The 23,865-nt window shown below is 40.2% G+C and overlaps 2 protein-coding genes across 2 annotated transcripts; one reads left to right on the top strand and one right to left on the bottom strand.

Moving 5' to 3' along the window:
* Positions 1-447: 447 nt before the first annotated feature.
* LOC143320188 (kallikrein-6-like) lies at positions 448-4,209 on the top strand. Its single transcript, XM_076729677.1, has 6 exons — positions 448-493; positions 1,224-1,419; positions 1,618-1,812; positions 3,457-3,509; positions 3,767-3,924; positions 4,057-4,209. Exons 1-6 carry the CDS (start codon positions 448-450, stop codon positions 4,207-4,209), a joined length of 801 nt encoding a protein of 266 aa, XP_076585792.1.
* A 4,566-nt stretch (positions 4,210-8,775) lies between these two features.
* On the bottom strand, positions 8,776-23,543 carry rac2 (Rac family small GTPase 2). Its single transcript, XM_076727746.1, has 7 exons — positions 23,445-23,543; positions 17,720-17,791; positions 15,590-15,707; positions 13,934-13,996; positions 10,894-11,053; positions 10,239-10,375; positions 8,776-9,429 (listed from the first exon to the last, which is right to left on the bottom strand). The coding sequence occupies exons 1-6, from the start codon at positions 23,477-23,479 to the stop codon at positions 10,242-10,244; spliced, it is 582 nt and encodes a 193-aa protein (XP_076583861.1). The 5' UTR covers positions 23,480-23,543; the 3' UTR covers positions 8,776-9,429; positions 10,239-10,241.
* Positions 23,544-23,865: the final 322 nt, after the last annotated feature.

The following is a 23,865-nucleotide window of genomic DNA, read 5'->3' as shown; positions in this document are numbered from 1 at the left end:
ACATTTCATCACATATTTCTCTGAATAAAAATCATTCAAGTTCTGTAAATGCAATAAAATTGTGGAAATATTATTTAAAATGCTTAAAATTATCTGAAAATTTCACTGACCAAGATTTTTGAAACAAATAAAATATCTAATCTCAAAGAACCCACAGTTTGCAGTGCAACCAAAGTAAAAACAAGTACGTTTGTCTGGATACAAAGAAATTCTGAGAAGTTTTTTTTTTTTTTTTTTTACTAGATTTCCTTTTTGGAGTGTCTCCGTAGAGCATAGTTTTATTTCGGTGTCATTTCCCTGCTGTCACTTTATGGAAGACAAGGACAGGAGCTGCTGATCAGCGGTCAGAACTTTGCATAAATGTGTCGGCTTTGCAGCCAGTGGGGCTGTGCTGATAATCCGCTTTCAGGTGACTGTTGTAACAGAAAGACAGACAGTAGACAGTGAATGGCACCGCAGGCTCATCCAATGCTTCTCCTTTTGCTGTGGATTGGTAACTACATTGTCGTTTACACTTCTGATGCCTCCTTTGACTACCTTAACTCAATATTTTTGATCATCACACATCACACACACTGTTACTGAGCCCTTTCCTTGGTGCTGTCGATGTGTGCATCTGTCTGTATGGTCGTTTTTAATGAATGTTACTTCATATGTTAGATCAAGTCTGATAGGACTGCAATGGAGCAGTATCTTTAAGTGTGAGTCCTTTTGTTTGTTCTTGTCCACTCATGAAAATCAGGCTCATCAATGTTCTCAGCAAATTTGTTAGACCTAAAGGATACACACAGTGTATTTAGGTAAATAAGGCTGAATGTAAACAGGAACTTTGTTTACATGTGAACTCCATTTAAGCCTGGATTTTAGTTGTGCTCAGTTGTGCTTCAGTGGCTTCAGAAATACTACATGGAAACCTTGAGAGCTGTGACTGGTCATCTAAAAATCTGAATATTTAGCAAAGAGCAGTATTCTTCTTTTCAGTAACAATCCTCTAGTAAAGCTGTACGGCTGCCACAACTGACCATCACTTTTGCAACAGAGTTGAGTTGTTGTGTCTCGTTCAATTACTTTATTCAGCACAACTTTGTTATCAACTGATTTGTTGAACCAGTTTGTCTGGTCAGTGACAGCCACCTGTCTGGTCTCCTGATGGGAACTCTGGTTTTCTATTCTACTGAGAGCAGATGAGGTGTATTCTACTGACCCACGGTCACCTGGTGAAGGACCCTCTCTTTCAGGTGTCACAGTGAGCAAAGTGGTGGATTTGCAGAAGAGAATCATTGCAGGTCGGCCGTGTGAGCGTCAGCATCATGTCAAACTGAGAGCAGTTGCTGCTGGTGGATCTGCCAACTTGTGCGGCGGCTCTCTGATCAGTGATCGGTGGATTTTGACCGCAGCTCACTGTTTGAAGCCACAAAGGTGAGAAAATTACAGTATTGCTTAAAATACTCAGAAACATACACAGACTAATATACAAACTAGATGTTTTTGGGATTCCAAAGAAAAAATAAATATAAACTAAATGAGAAACAGAATTGTCCTGACCTACAGTATTATTTGAATGTGTTTTTTATGCAATATTGATATTCAGTATGTTTGAACCTCTTCTACCTGTAGGACGATGTTTGCAGATTTAAGTGTGCATCCAGGGGGTCCAGCACAAGAAGTGCAAATCACAGCAGAACCAGTGATATTTACAGACAAAGACAAGAACAACAACAACAGGTCCCATGATATCATGCTGCTGCACCTGCCGAGACCCACTAATATTCAGCCTGTAGCCCTTCCTGACTGTCAATATCGTCCTAAAAAGTGAGTTGTGTTTTTTTTTTTTCCCCACCTAAAATAATGTAGAGGTGTTTGGCAGCTGTTCATCTTCACAGACACTGGACACTACAGCATTCTGCATTCAACATGTTTTTTTCGATGTTTAAAAGGATGTGTCTATGATTGAAGGACGGCTCAAAGTTTGCTTATTCCAGATCTGTGCAGCGTAGTAGCTAAAAGTCCCAAGTTCACATTTATTTTTGGATACAGTCACAGTAAATCATCACAGAGCTTCCAGGTGAATTTTGCATTAATTTGCCTGAAGTTCAAGCATAGACAGAAACAGAGACAGCGTGAGACAGTAGGGGGGCTTAAGCAGCTCCTTCAGTAACAGACTGCTGCATTCAGTCTGTAAGAAAGAACGCTACCGCAGGTCCTTCATCCCAACAGCTGTCAAACTGTTTAACTCCAGCATCATGTAATGAATCACTGTGCTGATACTGTTTTTCTCAGTTCTACATCACAAACCCACTTTTGTTTTGCAAAACTGTTATCAATGCTGATATACGCTTTATCCATTTCACCTGGTGCAATCTCTAAATTGTATATTTCTCTCAACTGTGCAATAACACTATTTATTATCCGTATTAGCAACAGTATTTTTATAAACTATATATATTGTGCAGATACATAGACCTAGTATTTCTCAAGTGCAATACAATGCATGGTATGTCAGTAGTTAGTTTTCTCCTAAGACTACCTGCAACAGTACTTTTTATGGCAGTAGGATTCTTTGGCATTTCTTTGTTTTTTATAATCTGTACAAATGTACATATACATAGATGTTTTTCTATTCTGTACCCTGTATACGTTTAGATTTTTATTTTGATGTCTTTCTGACCACTGTGCTTGCTCTTTGTAATACTTGCTGGCTGTAATGACTAAATTTCCCTGGTGTGGGATCATTAAAGTCCTATCTTATCTTATCATAGAAGAAATCTGGGCCAACATGGCCAACTGTCACTGAACGTGTTGCATCAGTCACTTGCTCATGTCGCTTTGCAGTAAAAAACATCAGAAAGGTCATGTCTCATCTGACTGAGATTGCAGCTCAGCTCCTTGTACAGACACTGGTCATCTCTCATCTTGACTGCTGTCACGGCCTTCTGACAGAGTTGCCAGCATGAAGGGTAAAACCTCTGCATGTGGTCAAAAATGTGGCACCGCACCTGGTCTGCAACCAGCCAAAAAGAGGTCATGACACTCCTCTTGCCATTAGTCTCCAGTAGCTTTCTGTTGCTGCTCACATTTAATTCAAGTCAGGAATGCTTGTCTATAGAGCAGCCACTAGCACAGCACCCACATACCTGAAGTCCCTTCTGGTTCACGACAATCTGCAACTAAACACTGGCTCGTTCCATTGTAAAATTGTTAAAAGACCTCACTTCATGTGCTTATTCATGTATGTTGTGATTTCTCATCGTAATCTGGAGTATGATGTATCCATGTCAGTGTATGGAGTAAAAAGAAACCCACAAAACCCATTGGAAATTTCCCCACTGCGGGACTACTACTAATAAAGGAATATCTTATCTTATCAAAATTCCACAAGCATGAATTATTGCATCAAATGCTTCATGTTGAAATAATTTAACCACTTGGTTCTTGTTGTTCTTTCTATTTTTCCAGAGTTGAGATAGCAGGTCACGCTGCCACTACTGGAGGCCCTAATGATGAAAGGAGTGAGATGATTTTGACCATTTAATAAACTGTTCACTGTAGTCTGTAACAGCACATAACAGACATTAACACAGCAGAGCAATTTCCCCATAGCACTGAAACTCTATTGCTCTTTACTGATAAAGAAAACATAGATTTGCCTTAGTGCTGAGAATGTTCATAAATAGACCAAATACTTTATTTTCTTGTTATAAATTCTTCAATCACATTCAGAATCATTTTGTTGAAACTTTTTCCTGTTCCTCTTCTTCTTCTCTAGAACCTGGTAATTCACCTACTCTCCACTGTGCAGACATTGATGTTGTCAGCTGTGATGACCTCAAAAATACTTTGCAGAAACATTTCCAAGCGGTTTACCAAGTTAAGGTGTACCAGCACTGGTTCTGTGGCCAAAAACCTGGAGTGGATATATGTTATGTGGGTTGGCATGGCCTCTCTGTGCTCTCTTGTAAATTCTAAATCTTCTGTTATGTTTAGTGTCAGTTTTAAATTAAGTATGTCAATGAAAACAAAATTGTATTACAAAGAAATTATCTTTCTTTCTCACAGGGAGATTCTGGTGGAGGAGTGGTGCACAAGGACAAGATTTATGGCATTATTTCTTTTCTTGGTGATCCCGAATATGTGTGTAGGAAAGCTGCTGCATTCATGGACCTGTGCAATCCAGAATATGCTGCCTGGATCCGTAACACTATTGTCTGAGGGCAAGAACTGTCTACAGTGTGATGCAGTTAACAATAAAGAGAAATATGAGATTCTAACTAAATAAGAAACATTGTGTAAGTTCTGCTTTGTTTTAACTCAGAAAGTGTTGTGATGCGAATTGGAAAAAAAGTGCTTGTAACAGTCTGTTTTTATGTGGATAAAATCTGCATCCATAGTGACTGGAATAATAAACTTTATTTGTATAGCGCCTTTCATACAGGAGTTGCAGCTCAAAGTGATTTACAAGAAAGGAATCACATGCACCAAGTGGGTGCTGATGCCAGGGCTGCAGCCCCATAGTGGCATCTCTTGACAGGTACCACTCTAAACTTTTATCCCCAGCAGTCAGAAGTGCTACTGGCATTGAGTAATGGTCGTTTGAACACACTGAAGTGGAAATGTTTTTTTTCCTGCTTGATTTTTTTTTTTTCTTTTTCAAATAGATATATGAAGATGACTTTATCTGGGATTTATTAGCCAGAAAATACAATGTGACCACAGCACGAAGCCTTACCCTAGTCCAAGCTCAATAAAAACTGACATAATCACTAAATATTATGTTTTCTCTAATAGTGTATTTAGGCAATCTCCCCCACAAAATGGCAATTTACTGTATTGATACAGACAAATATCTATATTTATATTCACAGAATCACAATTTTGGCCATCTATGTTTATTTTAAGGTGTCTATACCCATATTTTGGTGATATATCTTTATATTAAGGCCATTTGCTTTGTTAATCCGTTCAAATTGTGTGTAATATCACTATTAACACTGAAGTCCATTATCCCAGCCATTGAGCTTCAAGTAACCCATTGAAGGGGGCATGTCAGTGTTTTCAGAATTTCATTGGCTGTCCAAAGTGTCAGTCGCCTGCAAATTCAGTTATGATTGGCTTCATCTTCACACGGACGAGGAGAAGAAGGTCTTCAACATAATGTCGACTGTTATTGGCTTCTCTGCTTGCTAGGTTTCATATGGCAGATTGTGATTGGTCAAGTCAGGGAACATTTGAAATCTGGCACTCCGCAGAGCAGCTGGAGACAAGATGGCGGTTATGTGAAAATAGGAGTTTTAACAAGGAAAACACAGAAGACAAACGGACGATGAAGACACTGCCACCTAATTTGACAGGAGAATACATATTTATGTGGACTACTATCATGTTTTGGACGTTTACCAGACCGTTTTTGTCCGAGTGTTATCTGTGGATCACCAAGAGCTGTTGTGGGTGAGTTGCCTCCATGTAGCTTCAATTTTAAAAACAGTTGTCTGTCTGTCGTTGATATTTATGGTGTTTATGCAGTCATGTTGTGATTGTATCTTGAAATTGTTTGCATAAATTGCTTCACGGGAATCTTAGTTTTGTGACGGTGTGCAATATGAGTATAAACGTAAAAGTAGCGATTTTTAACAAGAGGAGAAGCTCAATAAACAGTGATATATTTTCTTATGGCCCACGGAAGGGCTGTTGGAGTAGCTAGCATTACAGTTAGTTACAGGGACTTTCCAAATTAGAACGCAGTCTTTGTGCTTGTCTGTGCGCGTGCGTGCGTGTGTGCGTGCGGCGCATGGCTGCTAGTCTGGTGAGTGGCTGCCGGTGTTGTTGCCATGGTAGTTGTTACTGTTGCCAGTGTTCTGTACTAAAAATACACGCTGTCAAGCTTGTATGTTCAGTTGGCGACCCACCTTACTTCATCTTCCCACAGCGCCTGTCTGCAATCTGAGATCAGGTCATGGATCAGTAACACTCATGTTAAACTCATGTGTGGTACATAATAATTTGCTCATTAAAATAATATTTGAAAGTAATGACAATTTTTCAGTCAAAATTAGCCTATATTTTGAATTGAGAGTTCAGTATATTAATTAAGTTTTTCCCCAAGAAACACATGAGGCATGCATGTAATGCATCATGTAGGTGGGGCGTGGCAGGGTTTTCTTAAGAGATAATGCAGTTGGTTATGCAGGATTTGTACGTGTAGGCTGTGTTAGCTGGTACAGAATTAATTGAATGGATCGTTTTAACTATAGGATCATGGATACACATTGATTGGTTAGTGTGCAATTTAACACACCCTTGAGAATGCAGCATGCAGTATATGCCACATATTGCGTACTGTTTTTCATAGTAGCATGTCGTATGAAATTGTTAAATCTTTTTTTTTTTTTTTTTTTGCAGTATGCTGCGCCAGGCTCAGTCGGTTTCCATTTTTTGTGACCAGTAACATGGCTAATGATAAACCAGCATGCTTACTTGGCATCCCCTGATGCTCCCAAAAAAAAAAGAAATTCCAATTTTCACAATTTTCTGAAAGATGAGCGTTCACCTGAGAGATGGGTAGTGCCTATCTGATGATTGTGTTAATGCTCTGGTTCGCTCACATTGTGAACATATCCCCCCTTGGCAGTAGCTGCATAGACGGAATAACTGCATGACCAAGATGAAAAATATGTTTCAGTTGTGGGCCCGGTTTTCCTCTGCATTGTTTCAGAAGTTTCCTGTGTTGTCTGCAGTGGTCTGTGTGACTGTGGGGTAAGCAGGGTCTGGCTGGCGAATTAGCTACCTCTGCAGGCACTTATGAAGCATCACAACTCCAAAAATGTTTTTTTTAATACATCCTCAATTTTCATGAAACTGCTGATTAAATATTGTCAGAATTGATTTTAGTGATGAAATGGTATACACAACTTCCTGTGACTGTTACAGCACTTTGCATTGTGGGACACAATAGGTGAGATAAAATGGTCCGATGCATATTGGAGATTTTTGCAGAATCAGTACAACATCTGAGCATTTTTGGTGTACCACAGATTTTGCTTTTGGCCACATTTTGTCCAAATCATTACATACAGCCAGTATAGTAGATGGTTTTGAATACAGGCACTGTTTAGCTGTTTTCTGTCAAGTGTTATGCTTAACTTCTTAACATGTCCTCTCATTTTTCATTAAAAAGCTGCTGAAGAGTGTTAATGTTAGTTCCACCTGTGCCTCTCCTGCAAGGAGGCAAAGGCAAAATGTCTGCTGTGAAAAACGTCTATGAATCTGATTCTTTTGGGAAAGATAAAGAAACAAGACTGCTTTGATACTTGCGAGGCTCAGACTGAGATTAGTGAGATTTATTCAGAAAGCAAAACAAGTCATTTTTCTTGTTTCTTTTTCCCTCGTGTAGTTTTTATGGTGATCACAGTGATAAAGGTTGTCATGCAGCCTTTTTTAATCTGTCTTTGTGCTTTTTCCAGAGCGCTCTGTTGTTAAAAAGTATGAAACTTGACTGTACATTTACAAGGAATCCTGCCATGGCAGAACACACTAATGCCTTGTCAAGTGAAGGGTGCCCTATAGATCCTAATCTGAGCTGTCAGGCCCAAGTTCTCTGTAATCATCTCGTCAAGGATAAGCTGTTTTGAAAAGGCTGCCTACCTCACTGCTGCAGACCAAACACCTATGTAATGGCTGCTGTTTGACAAATCTTTAAGCCTGTGAAGGCTTTTGGGTGAAAAGAAAAAGTGGATTTAATACAGATCTGTGTTTCTCAAGTGCACAAAAAGCTACCCACTGATACCTATTGTTTGACAGTCAGTTTGCAAGTTGTTCACAAAATGATTATTGAGTGTATCGTTCACTGTAAGTCTCAGACAGTGTAGTTTCTCAGCAAGTTTATTTTTTCATTTTACAAGTTTTGGAGCTGTAAACAGGTCCCCTATCCTGCACTGCTCTTTAGCAATACATTAACTAATCAGTTGAACTCATCCCTTTCATTAGACTTCAGTATCAGATAGCAGAAGTTTAGCAAAGCATTGAAAGGAGTTCCTTCATTTCTAAGTATGATGGGCCATAGAGAAACTGTTTTCAGTGAGATTGTGCAGCACTAATCTTTCTCAAGTTGTGCAGATTTGTGACAATCGTAATGTTAGGATGCATTTTGACTGTAACTCTTAAGATTGTGGTCTTGGGTAAATACTAAAAAATGGGAGACATGACGTGTTTAGATTACTGCCGTTTAACTGAAACCACGATCTTTCCCGAACCTTCATCAAAGAGCTTTGGTTGACTAAAGAAAGTACTTCTAAAAGCCACACCATTGAATATTTCTCATGGTGTCGTGGTAGAAATGAGCGAGTCTGTTTGAGCTATGCGGGACCATTTGTTCCCTTATAAAAATGCCTTGACACACACATGCACACAAGCACTCAAACAAATCATGAGCAATGAGGAGATAACCTCTTCCATTTACACCATTAATCAGTTAGCCTGTGTTGATGAGCTCAAACAAGTAAGTCAGATTGATATCCCTGTCCTGATGTCTTGCCCTCTAGGAAAGCAAAATGAGACAGATGATGATGCAGCAGATGTTAGAAATACAATCAGATGTATCATGGTTACCTAAGACAGACCCTCTACACTGTGCTCATTCATCTCACTGCTGGAATCATGTAAATGACGCAGCTTGCAGGAGGCTGTATAGACTATCCAGTAATGACAAACCTGGTAAAGTGTGATCCCCGTGGCAGCCATGTGTTTTACCGACGTGGAAAGAGTTAAGTCAGCTCACAGATATTTTACTTGATCAGATGTCTTTTATTTTAATATCACAACAAATAATACATTTGTCAATAACCTTTATTCAAATATAACATTGTTCAGCTCCCTGCTCATAAAAAACCTCCATTCCTGATATTTTATCGTTGTTTTATCCTCACTCTCAAAACAACAGCTGTAAGATATTATGAACTAATCTTATTGCAACACTACCTCTGTACGCATTAACAAATATTATCATAATCTGAAGCCGCACAAGACATCTGTATATGTTGTTGGTCCCCAAAGGGCAGTGAGATGTAGTCTGGTGAGCAGGAATTTCAGTACATTGGAAAAAAGTAGTATGCTGCTCCCAGTCTTACATTTAAGCCAACAGGGTGAATCTATAGTGTGCGTGTTGCATCCACATTTAGTGATATACGGTGAAAAATTGGTATATTTTACAGAGACACTCTGCCTGGTGCAGCATCTGTAATGCGCTATAAAAATCAGTCTCAAAGAATACTATACAGAAAGGCTTGCTACAGTTTCATTTTTGCAAAAGCATTATATCTTTTTAAACTTATGGAAATCTAGTTGCAGTTTTCTCAATCAGAAACATAACAGAACTTTCAAATAATCTTCTTTTAACCCAGCGTCAACAGTCTGGATCTCTCTCTCGTCTTTCTCGTCCTGCAAGAATGGAAAAACAATGAAGCCCACATGAATCTGCAACAGCATCATTAACAGGGACGTGGATTGAAATGGCAGTGCATGTGGGACATCCAAGAAAAATCATTTCTGCTGCAACATCAAGAACCAAAACAGTTCTTTAAGCAAAGACGTGACAGTTCTGTTGTGATTATTCCTCTTTAGCACGTCTTTAACTTGTCTCTGTACCTTTGCATATGGAAATGCCAGCAGGATGTTTTCAGGCCTGCAATTATTATGGTAATTCATAAAAAGATAAGAGTTCAAAATTGCATGCAGTATTTTCTATCTTACGCATTATGTGCGTGTCCTCCTGGCAACTTAGAAATCTGCCTTGAAGGCTTGGAAATAATTACTGTAATAAGTGCTGTAATAGGAACTTTTCACATTTATGCACCCATTTGTGAAATGACTTTGGAAGAATTTGTCTTTATTCTGTGTATTCTCAGACAGTGGTCCATCTGATTCTTGCTCTTTTTGTCTTAGTCTGTTCTTGCAGAGTGTCTCTATTCTATTTGACTTGCTTTTTTGCCTTTCTCCAGTCATGAAACTGTATCCTTGTTAAAGAGGGAGCTTTTGTATGATGTACTACTAATAAGCCAATTCTTGCTGCACAGTATGTGATCAAGACTTGTCACAAGTTGTGTGGGATGAATTCAGGCTTAAGATCCAGGAGAAGCAAATGAATCAGTCATCGTGACCCCTCCAACTCCCCCTCTCTTGTTTAATACTCTTGTTCTACTCTGTTTGACCATTCTCCTCCTTTTCCTCTGTGTTTACACCAGTCTTACCATTTACAGCAGTGAGCATGTCTTCTTCTTCCTGACCTTGGTGGGCTGAGGGCAGAGCACGGCCCGAATGGCCTCATCAAACACAGTCTTCAGACCACGCTGGGTCAAGGCCGAGCACTCTAGGTACTTAACTGCATCTATATGTACAAGCAAGGAAACACAGAATAACACACATCAATAAAACTACATATAGAAAAATAAGACTAAGGGAGGTAGGCTGAAGTAAGCAAGTTGAAATTATGAATCTGCATTGACACTGTGTGTATCCAGTGAGGGTTAACAGCCCTCTTTGTACAGATATGGACAGGACATCCCACAGAACATGTATGTTAAAATACAGTGATGGAAAAGCCTCTGCAGCAGCTGGAGAACTACTAGGTTTCAGCTTCTCAATCAAATTTAGTTATTTTTTCATACAGCTACTTTGTGACAGAATTCCACCAGAGGATCAACAAAACCATGAATATCTGATACATAGTTGTCACAGTTGGACGTGAGATCATAAGAGATCATTGAATCAATTGTAAATCAGTTCAGTTGACATCATGTGCAACGTATAATACTTCAACCACATACTGCTGTGTTTTAAGCCTTGATCAGAGGCTACAAATCTCTGTGATACAAGACCCGGGATAGCCCCATAAGCATTACTCACCAATCTCCTTTGCTAGAGCCAGGCCCTGAGGGTAGGTGATTGGTGCCAACTTCTTTTCCTTCAGCTTCTCAATGGTCTCCTTCTCGTCCCTCAGATCCAGCTTGGTGCCCACCAGGATGATGGGTGTGGAGGGGCAGTGGTGGCGAACCTCAGGGTACCACTGGCAGAGGACAGAGTTGAAGGCAACCAAAATGAGTGGAGAGACAGGTGAAGACAACAAGTGAAGGTAAGTGTCAGGGATGAAGAAAATAACATGGGGTGAAGGGAGACGAGGAGAAAGTTGGAAGTGAGGATATACAAAAAGGTGGATGATGGAGTCAGCCTGGTTTCTTAAATTATCCTGAAATATGATTTAAAATGCAAGCGACATGCTGCAGGTATGGAAAATGAGATGGAAATATGGTTGGTGTTAGGTGTAGGCTCCACATTTGCTCTTGCTCTGCTCAAGCAAATCCAAGTTTCAGCCCCAACATGGGAGAGGTTTTCATTTTCAGACCTGCCTTGGCTGCCTCCACTCTCCTCCTTTCTTCTTTACAGTTCTCAAAATTCTTTCCTCATTCTCTCACCCAGGTGGTCACTATTTTCTCTTTCCTTGCACCTTTCCCTCTGATCTCTCGTTTTCTTCTCCCTTCTCACTGCATATCTCCCTTTCCCTCTTCTTCCTCTTGCTCTCTTTGCCTATTTCATCCTCTCTCCGTCCATCATTTTCCTCGGAGAGAAAATGAGAGATGCTGTGTGCAAAAAAAAGGTAAGTAGATTATGTTAGTGCCCACAGGTCAGAGGTAGTTGCAGTTTTTGATTGGCAAATCCACCCTGCTTAGTGGCGTTGTCTTCTCACAAGCCAGCTGATTGATGTTGGCATTATGAGTTTTACCAGATCAATCATACTGCTGCTTCTTTGAGTCGGTCCTTCATCAATGTCTTACTGAGTATAGCTGAATTTTTAAACCACTATGTAATACAAAGTCAGACTAGGCTCAAATGGCTTGAGACTTGACTTGGACTTTGCCTGAAATACTACACCTTTGAAGTATATAGCGACACTACAGTCAGCTCATACGCAGTTTTCCACTGAGAAGCTACACTCGGTCAGCGCTACAGTCAAGCCAGACAGGGTTGTTTGTGTAATGCGTTTTTTGCTTTAGCTTCTGTTGATTTATTTTTTTCTGTTGTGCAACGGTGTCACAGATGAAATATCTCATTTCCATCTAATTCCATAAACAGTTGTTCACCCTTACTCTTGTAATGTAGCGCAGAGTAAATACTATCTGACTGTTGATGGATGGACGTTGAGCGAACAGAATGCTGGTTAAACTATGTTCCACCGTTTCATTAACTGTGGATTGATTTGCTTGACATTTAGCTGCGCAGGTGCCTTGCTATCAATAGCTGTCAACCTCAACACACAAACAGAAATTGGTTTCTGAAAGCGCTGAATGAAGGAATGCGTAGAGAGAAATCAGTTAGTTTGAAGCCAGGTGTGTGGGTCTCAAAGGGCCAGAAAGGCTTGCCCTGGGAAGAATTAGCTGTAGTTTTTCTCAAAAATGACCAAATAATGTCTATACTTAGCGTCTATCTATGCTTTGTGCAAACAGTGCCAGTCAAAGCATTCAGTCTCCTGCAGCCTGTCACGATCATACATGTGGGTCATGTGCTGAGTATTTGTCTTTAAGGCCAAACACAGCTTTGTTTTCCTGATGTACAACTATAACTTCAGCCCTCTTTCTGCTGCTGAAATTTCAATTTCCTCCTTTAATTTCCCTCCATACCAATTGAGCAAGCGGGAACCACTTTTATGTTACCGCTGCTTGTTACTATGGTGACTCACATGGGATTTAAGACGACGAGCTAAGCAGAGGCGAATGAGACGACGACAAATCTAATCAGTATTCCTGCTGTTATTTCCTTTGTTATGTTTTATTGATGTTCTTATAGGACGGTCATAGAGCTGAAGAGCAGCGAGTGGTTGTGAGAGAGGTCGCATTTAGAAAGCTCTTCCAGAGGCTGTGCTTTTGTTGCACCGCTCAGTCTTGCGTCATCGTGAGGCAGGAAATGAAGAATGCATGAAAAACTTAGGAAGCCCTTGAGATGAGTGTGCTGTACATGAAAGGTTTGCAACATATGCAATCTGCTGCTCTTTTCAATGTGCTGAGAGTGAAGGACTGAATGACTTTCCACTCATGACCATGAATAGAAATGAATCAGGAGAGAATATGAATCGAGGGATGGATGAAAATCTAAAATATATTAGAGCTGAAACAACTGACTCATTTATCAATTGATGATTATCATTGAAGTAATTGATCAGGAAAAAAACACTAGACATTGTCCATTTCTGTGTTTGCTACCCTTTCCTTCTGACTCAGTCTCTGTATTCAATTTAAATTCTCCAAATGAGATTGAAAATGAGAGATCAGGTTCTGTAATTCAATACAACCGCTCTACTATGACCCGTATCATTATTCGGAGGTTGAGTGCTACGTTTTCCCTGGAGTTTGTTCTGTGGTAACCATCAGAGAAGCAGACATTACAGAATAGTGTCAACTCTCAACCATGCTGTCGTAGAGCAATAAGAAACCAAGCATTTAAAAAAGAAAGAGAGATGACAGAGCACTTAAAGCTTGAATTTACATCCCAGGACTAAATGGACTCTGAAATGAATGGACACAGTGGCGCCTGTGGTTCTGCAGACAGTGACACAGGGGAAATTTAAAGTGTGATCATTTGACATTTCATCTGCAGGGCAATTATGATTGTAGGCTCTGAAATATAATTGAAATCATCTAATTTAAGGGGCAACTGTACTGAACATTGATTATGAGAAGTTTGATATGCCACTAGAAATCTGTAACGTTCTGGTTTGCATCAGCATCTACCTGTAATGTAAATGAAATGGAATACATTTGTGAATCGACACAGTTTGAGTTAGATTTTATTTCATATATATTTATATTTGTAAGGGAGAATATATGTAGATGGCTTCATTTCGGTGATATATCAAAAGTTACAAACAATGATGTACAACAGAGACCAGACTCACCTTTGCTCTGACGTTCTCATAGGACGCTGGGCTCACCAGGGAGAAACAGATCAGGAACACATCCTAGATGGATGGACACAGTGAGGTGAGAGAGGCTAGATTAGATGGTAGATTTGACCGCGCTGAGAATGTCTGACTGTTCTGTATCTTTTAAAAGCTTATGCAGTTTATGGTGTCACACTGTGACACAATGAAAACCAACAATAGCAACTAAACCATCACCATGACAACTGAGCAAACGCCATCTGCTCGTGAAGGCCACAAGATGTGATCAGAAACTCCAGAGAAAACAAGGAAGTGGACCATGTGATATAAATTTGAGCTCTTCCAGGTGGCGACGTGCCCAATGGCTTCCCGTGTTTGATGTGTTTCGCCGTCCGACAGTATTTTCAAATTGTTTTGCCTTCCACTGTCGGTTTCCTTTTTGCCATTGTCAGTTCTTGAAATGGTTAAACTGAAATGTTGCTACATCAGCTCTAGAAGTCGATGAAGCATCTCCAATCTCTTTTTCGTTCATCCATAACTTGTTGCTTGACTGCTAAGGGTGACAGAAGTCTGTCTTCTTGACTGCCGTGATTGCGCCCTCTGCTGTTCAAACAGATTTTACAGTTTTCAACACGGAGAGATCGTAAATAACCGTAAAATATCACGGTAGACAGTGTCACAGTTCGACAATCTCAAGCTGGATTTTCTATTGCGATATCGCGAGATTTGGTAGATTGTCACATCCCCGCTAACAAGTGCGGTAATTCATGCAGTAAGGAGATATTATTCTTTCTGATGTACTGACACTAAAAAAACAGCCACTGTACTTCAAAGACAAAAGTGATGCATATTGTATTGCTAATGGTTATTGGTGGGATTTTTATGTCATTGTGTAATGAGTGACAACATGTTACAGTCTGGAGCCAAATGTTGAAACTTTGAAAATGGGGAACTCAGTATACAGCAATTTGTGCAACCAACTAAAAAAAAACAAAAAAACAAACAAAAAAACATTAATTTAATAGTTAAGACATATTCTGCATGCATTTTGGGAGAAAAGGAACAACAAAAAACACCAAAAAAACCAAAACTTTAATGTTACTGCTCGAAACCATTTTTTTTAGAATTAAGTAAATATGCAGCTACAAAACGTTGATTTTCCTTTGGTTTCAGTAAAAGGAAAGTCTCACTCCAAATAAAACATTAATAATCTTAAATATTGCAATAATTATGACCAAAGCCAGTCAATTTCTAGGAATTTCTCTGTCGATTTCTTTTCGGCCTGATATTAGTTAGGTTGTTTTCACACATGAAACAGCTTCCTCAGTAACTTCCCCTTTCTTTTTCCTTCCCCTTGTGCCTTTTAGTTTAATGAGATGTAGCTCAGTCAGGCTGCAGCATTGTATATAGATTTTTTGGGTTTCACAGCGGAACACAAAGCGGATTTTAGCTTTTCTAATGAACTCTGTGTGTGTGGGTGTGGGTGTGTGTGTGCGCGTGCGTGCATGCATGTGTGTGCATGCCCATATATCACTCGTGTTGTTGGAACGTAAATCTTTTTACACACAATATGGGGACTTGCTGTACAAGTGGGGACAAAATGCAGGTCACCACAATGTAAATCATTTATTTTTAGGGTCAAGACTTGTGTGTGTGCGTGTGATGATATACCGTTTGTGGGTAGGACAGTGGGCGGAGCCTGTCGTAGTCTTCCTGTCCAGCTGTATCCCAGAGGCCCAGGTTGACCGGCTTGCTGTCCACCATCACATTAGCTGAGTAGTTGTCAAATCTGTGGGGAGTGTGGGGGGACGGTCAGGGAGTCAGTCTTTCATTTAATTAACTGCTGAAAGAATCGATCCTTTGATTTGTAAATGCCGTAGAAATGCCATCATGTCGAGGTAGGGTCTCATTATTAGACACGAGTTATCAGATCTGACAAGAGGAGCTTTTTATTCCAGAAAACATGAGAAGAGAAGTTCATCAGAGCATGCTGAACAGAGTTTGGACTGACCAGCAGTAAAGCCTTTTAATAAACAAGAGGCTTATTAAACCCAAACTGACTCTTTTTATGCTCAGTTAATGAGCACCAGTCTACCTCTTACACAAAAGACTGTGTTTAAAGACATGAGCAGTGGTGGAATGTAACTAAGTACATTTATTCAGGTACTGTATTTAAGTACAGTTTTGAAGTACTTGTACTTTACTTGAGTATTCCCATGTATTCTACTTTATTTTTCAACTCCACAACATTTCAGAGGGAAATATTGCTCTTTGTACTCCACTGCATTTTGTCTGAAAACTATCATAGCTTGTCATGTTGCAGATTATGATTTCCATAGAATACATATGACTAACTTGTTGTAAAATAAACCACCGACGGTAATGTGGTAAAGATTCGCTCCACCGCAACCAAAATACTGCTTATATGTCTATGCAACTGTAATAAAATTCTAAATTTATGATACATATAATATCACGTATAGACTGTCAAAGGGGCTACTCTACCAAGTGAGTACTTTTACTTCTGTTACTTTCAGTACATTTTGCTGATCATACTTCTGTTCTTTGGATTTTGAACGCAGACTTTCACTTGTGGTAATTTTACAGCAGTATTGGTATCACTGCTTGGTACTGCTATTTACTTTTACTGAAGTAAAAGATATACTTCTTCCCACACTGGAAATAACCACTGCAATGATAAAAATGTTCATGTGGGACTGCCCCCGTGTGGTCACACTGAAACACTACAGTCTCATCTGTCAGCTTTGTGAGTTTGTTTTTTTAAGCTTCCCTTTGGACCTACTGTATGTACACTCTTTGCTAAACATAAAGCATAAAAAAGATACACAATTACTGTCTGCCTTCAAAACTAAAGAACAATGAGTTCAAACCTTTGACCGTTATTAAAAACATCAGAGGTACAGATGTAGGTCATATTTTGTTCATTTCAGTTTTACCTTATGCAACTTTGATGGACACACTCAACTGTTTTAGCAACATCCTGCTTCTCTGTCATGTATTTGGCCATATTCACAGTCATCTCACACCTTCAGTTGTTTAGGCTTTTAGCAGTTTCTGAGAGATAATATCTTATCAGTCATGCTGTTGCCTCTCTTCACTGGTTCCCAGGCTTTGAGTTCAGTATAATGTTTTACTGTTTTAATTTGAAAGCACTCACAGGCAGAGCTTCTCTCTGACGTTTCCTAAACCTCTGTTTAAGACTAAGAGGGGACATCTAAATCACTTCTCACCTTTTATCTGTTTTACTATATCTAAGATATCTTGTGTTTTGTCCTTCTCTTTTACCTTTTCTTACTGTATCTTATTGACTTCTTCCACATTCTTGTCTTTTTGTTGTAACTTGTAGTTCTGAAGTATTTCAATATTTCATGTGGAACACACCTCCTAACTTGGTTTTGAAAGGATTATTATCTATATTATTCATATGCAGGCTGGCTAAACATAAAATCAATGCCTCAGTCACAAACACTGCGACATTAAGTTTTGAACTCAACGAGAGAGTTAATCATTCACTTTTTCGTCCTCTGTTTACCTGTTGACTTCGTTACCAATACAGCTTTTAGGAAAAAGTCTGATATCTGCTCAGATATCTGCAGATTTACTGTGGTGTGTGTGTGTGTGTGTGTGTGTGTGTGTGTGTGTCACCCATACTTGACTGTGCATAAGAGATGTCCATACAGAAATGTGCAACATGTTTATTTTCTTGTACATGTATTGTATGTTTTTTCATAAACCTTCAGAGTGAGCGAGAGAGCGCGTGTCTGGGTGTGTCATACTCACACAGTAGGAATGTACTCCCCGGGGAAGGCATTGGTTGTGTAGCTGATGAGAAGACATGTTTTACCCACCGCTCTAAATCACACAAGTAAAAACACACACAGTGAGACATTAAAAGGCAATAACAATGTTTCAGCCTATTAGAGTGGAAGGTGGAAAGGAAAGCTGAAGGTGGGCAGGGCTTCATCAGGAGATGTCTCCTTTGTCCTGATTCCATTTTACATATTAACAACAGTCTATTATTGTGTGGTTTTGCTTTTCAGTGTTCTTCTCCATATTGTACAGACTCAAAATTGTGCAAGATGTGCACTAACACACACGCATCATCATCAAATTTGCAACTTAGTTATGCTGCCTCCACTTAAACTTAAAAAATGGGAGAGCAGGATGGTTTTTAATTCTGTTTGTTGTTGTTGTTGTTGTTTTGGGATATTCTTTGGGCTGCTTTGAGTGGCTCCTCCATTTTATTTGTGCATTGCATTGTGGGACAGCTACAACCCGCTGTGCATCATCAGCACACACGGAAATGATTCTGACATCCTTGAGTGCGTAGTTCAGTGTGAACTCGAAACTGGGTTAGATTTAGTGTGTAGAATGGAATTAGGACACAGCTGTAGAAAAGAAGAGGAAGAAGAGGACAGATGAGTGAGCTGTCAGGCTAATAATAGTGCAGTCATCACATGTACAGTGTCACACGTTCTATACAGTATTAATTTTAATATCACACTTTAAAGTGGGAAAACATTACATCCAATAACGTGTTCATTACAGGAGTGCAGTGAGCAGCTTGTCTCAACATCCACAGTGACGAGAGCCCACGGCTACATGCAGGAGAAGATGGAACATGTATCAGCTAGCCTCGTTTCAACAATAACGCCAGAACTCATGCCCCGTCTTCACCGAGGCACTGACACACAGAGCGAAGCGGGGAAAGAGCCTGAAACCTGATCTCCTGCAGCTCAGGGCCCCAAATGTTCTACCTGCAGTTTGCATCTGAGAGTTATATTTAGGTCCAGATTCTTCTAGTAAACGGCTTCTATCTTCTATCTTACAATTAGACCTAAATCTCACTCTTTTGCTCGCACGAGCAGGTGGGTTCGCCCAAGCAAATCCAGACTGTAGCTAACTTGGAAAGAACCAGTTCATCACCAATCATCATGATCACCAGTTCACCACCACTGCTGTTTAAAGGCTGGAGGGTTTAGGGACTTCAGCTGTAGCTCCATGCATGAAAAATACAAGAGTCTGACAACGTTAGAGCAATACCAGGTGAAGCAGGAAGGGGTTTGTTGGAAAAGGTCACACCATTTCCACCTACCAATCAAAATGTAACAATAGATGACTCTGATGATAGTTCCTGTTAGTCGGTCTTGTTGACAGGAGACACCACTGTCAATCAAATCTGGTCAAACCAGATCAACACAATCCTGAACAAGCAAATTTGATCAGGACACTTGTGTAGCCTCTCACTGTTGCTTACTTCGTCACAGGTATTTGCGTTTAAAAGTTGCTTTATAAATTGAGCATGACTTCATTCTTGACACTGAAAACAGTTGTTTGACAAAATATATCTCAGGTCAAGGTCCATTTACCTGTTTTTTTTCTAGAGCTGTTGACCACATCTCACACTCTCATTTTAACAGGTGGTCTTGTATAAGGGGGAATTGTAGCACGTGTCCCTGTTGAGGAATGGCCTTTAGTTCTTGTTGTTGTTGTTCTCACTTGAAACACCATGAAATACAGATCAGGACTGTGAGATGGGGTGAAAAGCTCTGGGAAAGGTTTGTAAATGGACCTTGAGTTGACGTATTTTGTCAAACAAATGTTGGCACTCGGGCAAGCTTATGAGAGGCGGAATCAAAAGGTTACAGCGCGATCTGAATAGCAGCTATTACTGATGCATGATTCAGGCATCATCGTTATCATGATCAGCATCAGTGCACGCAGAGCAAAGAGGCAGAGGGGATTTCCATTGTTGAAGCTCTTTTTAGAAAGATCAGGCCATATCGCATCAGCTCAGAAAGACTGCAGCTTTAGAGGGGATCCAAGAGGAACAGAGGATAGTTTGATTTGGGCGAGCAAAAGAAATGCCTGCGTGGAAAGCGACCACTGCGTATGACTGAGAAAATCTGTCTTTGAGTGATGTTGATGGACTGGCTGTAACCTTAAAGTAACCTTTCAAAAACAACAACAGAAAAAAACATTTAGTGATGCTCAAATCTAAATATTTTCCTTTTAAAAAAAAAAAAAAAATCAAATCAAATCTTATCCAGGCTCTAAAAACAGGCTCTCATGTCAAAAATAGGCCTGTTTAAGAAGGCCAGCCGAGGAACAGGATGAGTGATATGAGCCACCCAGCTGTCAACCCAGAAACTCTGTGTGTGTGTGTGTGTGTGTGTGTGTGTGTGTGTGTGTGTGTGTGTGTGTGTGTGTGTGTGTGTGTGTGTGTGTGTGTGTGTGTGTGTGTGTGTGTGTGTGTATGTCTAACTTTGTGAGGACCAGGCTGAGTTGGAACTTGTCCAAAACGCAGTGTGAGGATTCAGGGTGGTTTTATGGTAAAGAGTAAGGTTTAGGTGAGATATGAAGGCAAGTAACTGTGATGCTTGAGGTGACGATTATGGGTACAAGAGCGTGTTTTTTCAGTGACGGCTCTCAGAAGTATAGAAGTGCAAGCAAGTGTGCGTTTTGGGGTTGTGTGTGAGTCAAATAGGAACTGATCTGTTTCAGAAGCATCACTTAGTGCTGAAAACAGGAACCAGCCAAACGGAGCTATCAAGAAAACTTCAGCTTCTGATCTCACTCGGTCTCTTTCTTCTTAATCTTGTTTTCCATCAACTTTTCTGTCCCCTGTTTACACTGACCTGCATTATCTGGTTTTAGCTTGGAAAACTCTTCAAAGCAGGTTTATTCTCAGTCTGTCTTTGTTTCTCTTTTTATTCTTCACCCTTATTCTGTTTCTCCACATCTCTACCTCACTTTTTTCCCTCCGCTGAATCTTTATATCTTATTCTCTCTTTGTTCATGTTAGTCCGTTGGTTGGAATTTCATAACTATTCCAAGAACATACTTTTCTACTTTTTCTAATTTCTTCCCTCTGTGTTTGAGACACCCCATTTCATCTTGGTTCAGTCAAAAAACACAAACCACAGTAAATAGTCAAATAGCTTCAACTACACTAGAGCGAAAAAGGTGTCAAGTAGCTGATCCTCAGTTTGTTTCCATGTTATCTGTTATGTATTCCACCTTGATGTGTTACATCTCAAACATACAGTTTTCTCCTGAAGTAGCTTAAAGCTTGCTCACACCAGAATGTGAAACGTGTGTCGTTACATGTGTCCCGTCAGTCGTAAATGGTCCTATAGGTTTGGTGACGTACTGATACCCAAAGGGCCAGTTGATAAACCGCTACGGCTGGCAAGTTAAGCGCTAACAAATTAGCCAGTCAGTCACAATATCTCCAAACTTCTTCTTACTTTCTCTGTACCGTAACGTTTGCTCCTCCCTGGCATTTTGCTCTCAGGTTTGTACATCACTTTATTCAGTCAAATTTTCAATGAAGTTCTCTGAGCTAGCAGTCAGTGAAGACGCTTGATAGCTCAGCAGCTAATGGGACAATATGTTGACATGGTTTATTTATAAAAGATGTAGCCTGTGTGCTCCAGGCCTTTAAGGCTGTTAAATAATAATAATCTACTTTGTCTGACTTTAGCTGATGTATTTTCTGCATCTGATTGTTTGAACTCTTCATTCAATCAGAAATTCAGTGAAAACTCAATGCTTTTTACAGCCACAGCATTCCATCAAATGAAAACATGCAAGTTGCTTTGCTCAAGATTTTACAATTCAGCCGACCGTATTTGGTAGTTTTGGATCTTAACGGGAAGTTCTGTGGGATTCAGAAATATTTACCTGTTCTGTGCGAGTTTTTACTGATTGAACAACAGGCCGTTGCTCGTTGAAAGGTTCCCTGTGAAGTTTTAGGCCTCCGGTAACGCAATGATCTGTTTTTTTAATGAGTGGGTCCCTGTTTTGTTCATCTCACGCACATGCATGAGGACGCACCTGTACGGGGACACACATGGGTGACGCAGTCCTACCACTATTCTACTGATTAATAGGTGGCAGTAACACTCAAGTATATGCTGCGATGTGCCAGCAAAAGGCAGGGAAGAAGAAGACTGCAAGCAAGTAAACATAGACGTCAACAATGCTGGAGTTGAAATACTTAAAAAAAACAAAGGTTTGATGAGGAAGGAAATGCACTAGATACCTTTGTCAGACCATAAGGATACACTTAAAGTTTGTTTATTTACAAGAAACCCCCGCTGGGCCCCTCATTTGTAAAATTTGCGTTGAACTAAACTGTTGTTGAAACCATCCATCCAACACACCAGCATTATAGTCGAGCCACATACCAGCAGCATGTTAGCCTGAATGTGCGTGATCCATTGAGAGGTGGCAGACTTCTCTCCAACCTCAGACCAACTTCCTCTCCAATCCTGTGTTACTGGAAGCTAAAAACCCATTTTTGACATCTCTGTTCAGAGACACACATAGACAAACACGTGTTCACACATCACATGGACAACGTAGCTGCTGTGTTTCCTTTAAAAGACTGCCTCCACAAGCCTCAAACTCAGACTGCTGCTGTGTACAGCAAAGGAAGTTTGCAGACGTCGCAGGAGGACTGTACGTTTTAGCCTCGACCAAATCAAACGGATCAAAAAATAAGAAATCCTGACAGAAAACTCACACCAGCAGCTTCGACTTCTCAGCTCTCACAAGGCCGACATACCAATTCTCCCTCAGTGCTGTTCTGAGTGGAGTTTTGACCATCTGTAAAGCTCCTTTAACATATTTCAACAGTTACTCCATCAGTTTTTGCAGTTTTTTAAAACCAACTAATCAATACTATTGGCAGTAACTGATTCAGGCAGCCCAGTATCACGTCAAAGCATGTAGAATACCTGCCAGTCCACCGTTTCACTGTCACGTTTTGCCTTGCCAAGGCCTGAAGCAAACATGTTCTCACTCCACAGTCAAGTTAGTGATAACGAATATGCAATGTCCAGGTAGACCACTTCCGCTTCACGCTCTCCACCATCATGATAAGTATGGAGAAGTTACTTTTTCTGATGTGGCTGATGACACGTTGTTGCAACTTGTTCTGTGACAGTGCATTTAAGCCTTTAGACTGAACAAATGCGACAGGTGTTGTTTGACTAAAGACTACAAACATGTACAGCACAATCGAGCTTTTCCGTCTTCCTGTTCCGTTCTTTTTTTTTTTCTTTTTTTTTTTTTAATTTTCTGTCTCTTTGGGCAATTCTTGGGTTTTCATCTACAGTAAAGAGCCTGTGCTCTTCACTTGCTGCATTACAGCATTTTCCTGCATGTTGTGGCCTGCACCAGCACCCTCACTCTGAATCAGCGCTGTCAAACACACACCTAAAGATTCACTCCTAACACTGGACAGACTGTGTTCTTCAACAAGTTTAAGCGCACAGTAGCCTTAAGTTTGTTAAGTGAACACCATACCACACCTCCGCATCATGCGGAAGTTGATAAAACTGTCAATCAAGGCGGTTCAGTCTTCAGGCAGATAACCTTAAATTATGAGCCATGGGGCCAACCGTCCCCATCATGCATCACCTGGGCTAACACTTCTTGATTCAATGCCTGAAGGCTGAAGTTTTAACAATATAGGTGAAGTAAAATAATGGCATACCCATCTCCCACGACCACACATTTGATAGCCTGCATCCTGTTCCGCTCTGCTTCGTCTGTGCTCTTCACGCTGACAGAAAGTGACTCAGAGAGGAAGGTTCAGAGACGCAGATCAGCATGCAACTACAGGAAATTGTTACACACCTCCCTCACTCCCCTCCCTTCACTGCCTCTTTTTTCTGTCTCTCTTCCTTCATTTTTGCACCAATCTCTCCTTCCGGTGTTGTTGTGTTTGTCTTCTTCTAAACAACAGAACTTATGCAAGCAAGTGTGCAAATGATATCAAATGTATAAAAGGTATAGATGTGATGAATGATGTGGAAAAAGACACTGTTGCAATGGACGAGTGCTGTGAAATTGTTGGGGAGTGTTTTGAAAGGGGGAAGATGCAGTAACAATAACACTGGGCTTTATTTAAAACT

Source organism: Chaetodon auriga, chromosome 4 (genome assembly GCF_051107435.1).
Source record: "Chaetodon auriga isolate fChaAug3 chromosome 4, fChaAug3.hap1, whole genome shotgun sequence".
In the NCBI taxonomy this organism is placed as follows: Eukaryota; Metazoa; Chordata; class Actinopteri; order Chaetodontiformes; family Chaetodontidae; genus Chaetodon; species Chaetodon auriga.
Note: the sequence above shows the minus strand (reverse complement) of the source record. Positions and strands in the feature narration are given on the sequence as shown.

What these genes read in the sequence shown, in the direction of transcription:
- LOC143320188 (XM_076729677.1), top strand. Translation starts at nt 448, where the DNA reads ATGGCACCGCAGGCTCATCCAATGCTTCTCCTTTTGCTGTGGATTG. An exon ending in CACTGTTTGAAGCCACAAAG is followed by an intron (nt 1,420 to 1,617) that starts GTGAGAAAATTA and finishes TTCTACCTGTAG; the next exon opens with GACGATGTTTGCAGATTTAA. An exon ending in CTGGAGTGGATATATGTTAT is followed by an intron (nt 3,925 to 4,056) that starts GTGGGTTGGCAT and finishes TCTTTCTCACAG; the next exon opens with GGAGATTCTGGTGGAGGAGT.
- rac2 (XM_076727746.1), bottom strand. Translation starts at nt 23,479, where the DNA reads ATGCAGGCTATCAAATGTGTGGTCGTGGGAGATGG. An exon ending in GGGGAGTACATTCCTACTGT is followed by an intron (nt 15,708 to 17,719) that starts GTGAGTATGACA and finishes CACTCCCCACAG; the next exon opens with ATTTGACAACTACTCAGCTA. An exon ending in CACTGTCCTACCCACAAACG is followed by an intron (nt 13,997 to 15,589) that starts GTATATCATCAC and finishes CCATCCATCTAG; the next exon opens with GATGTGTTCCTGATCTGTTT.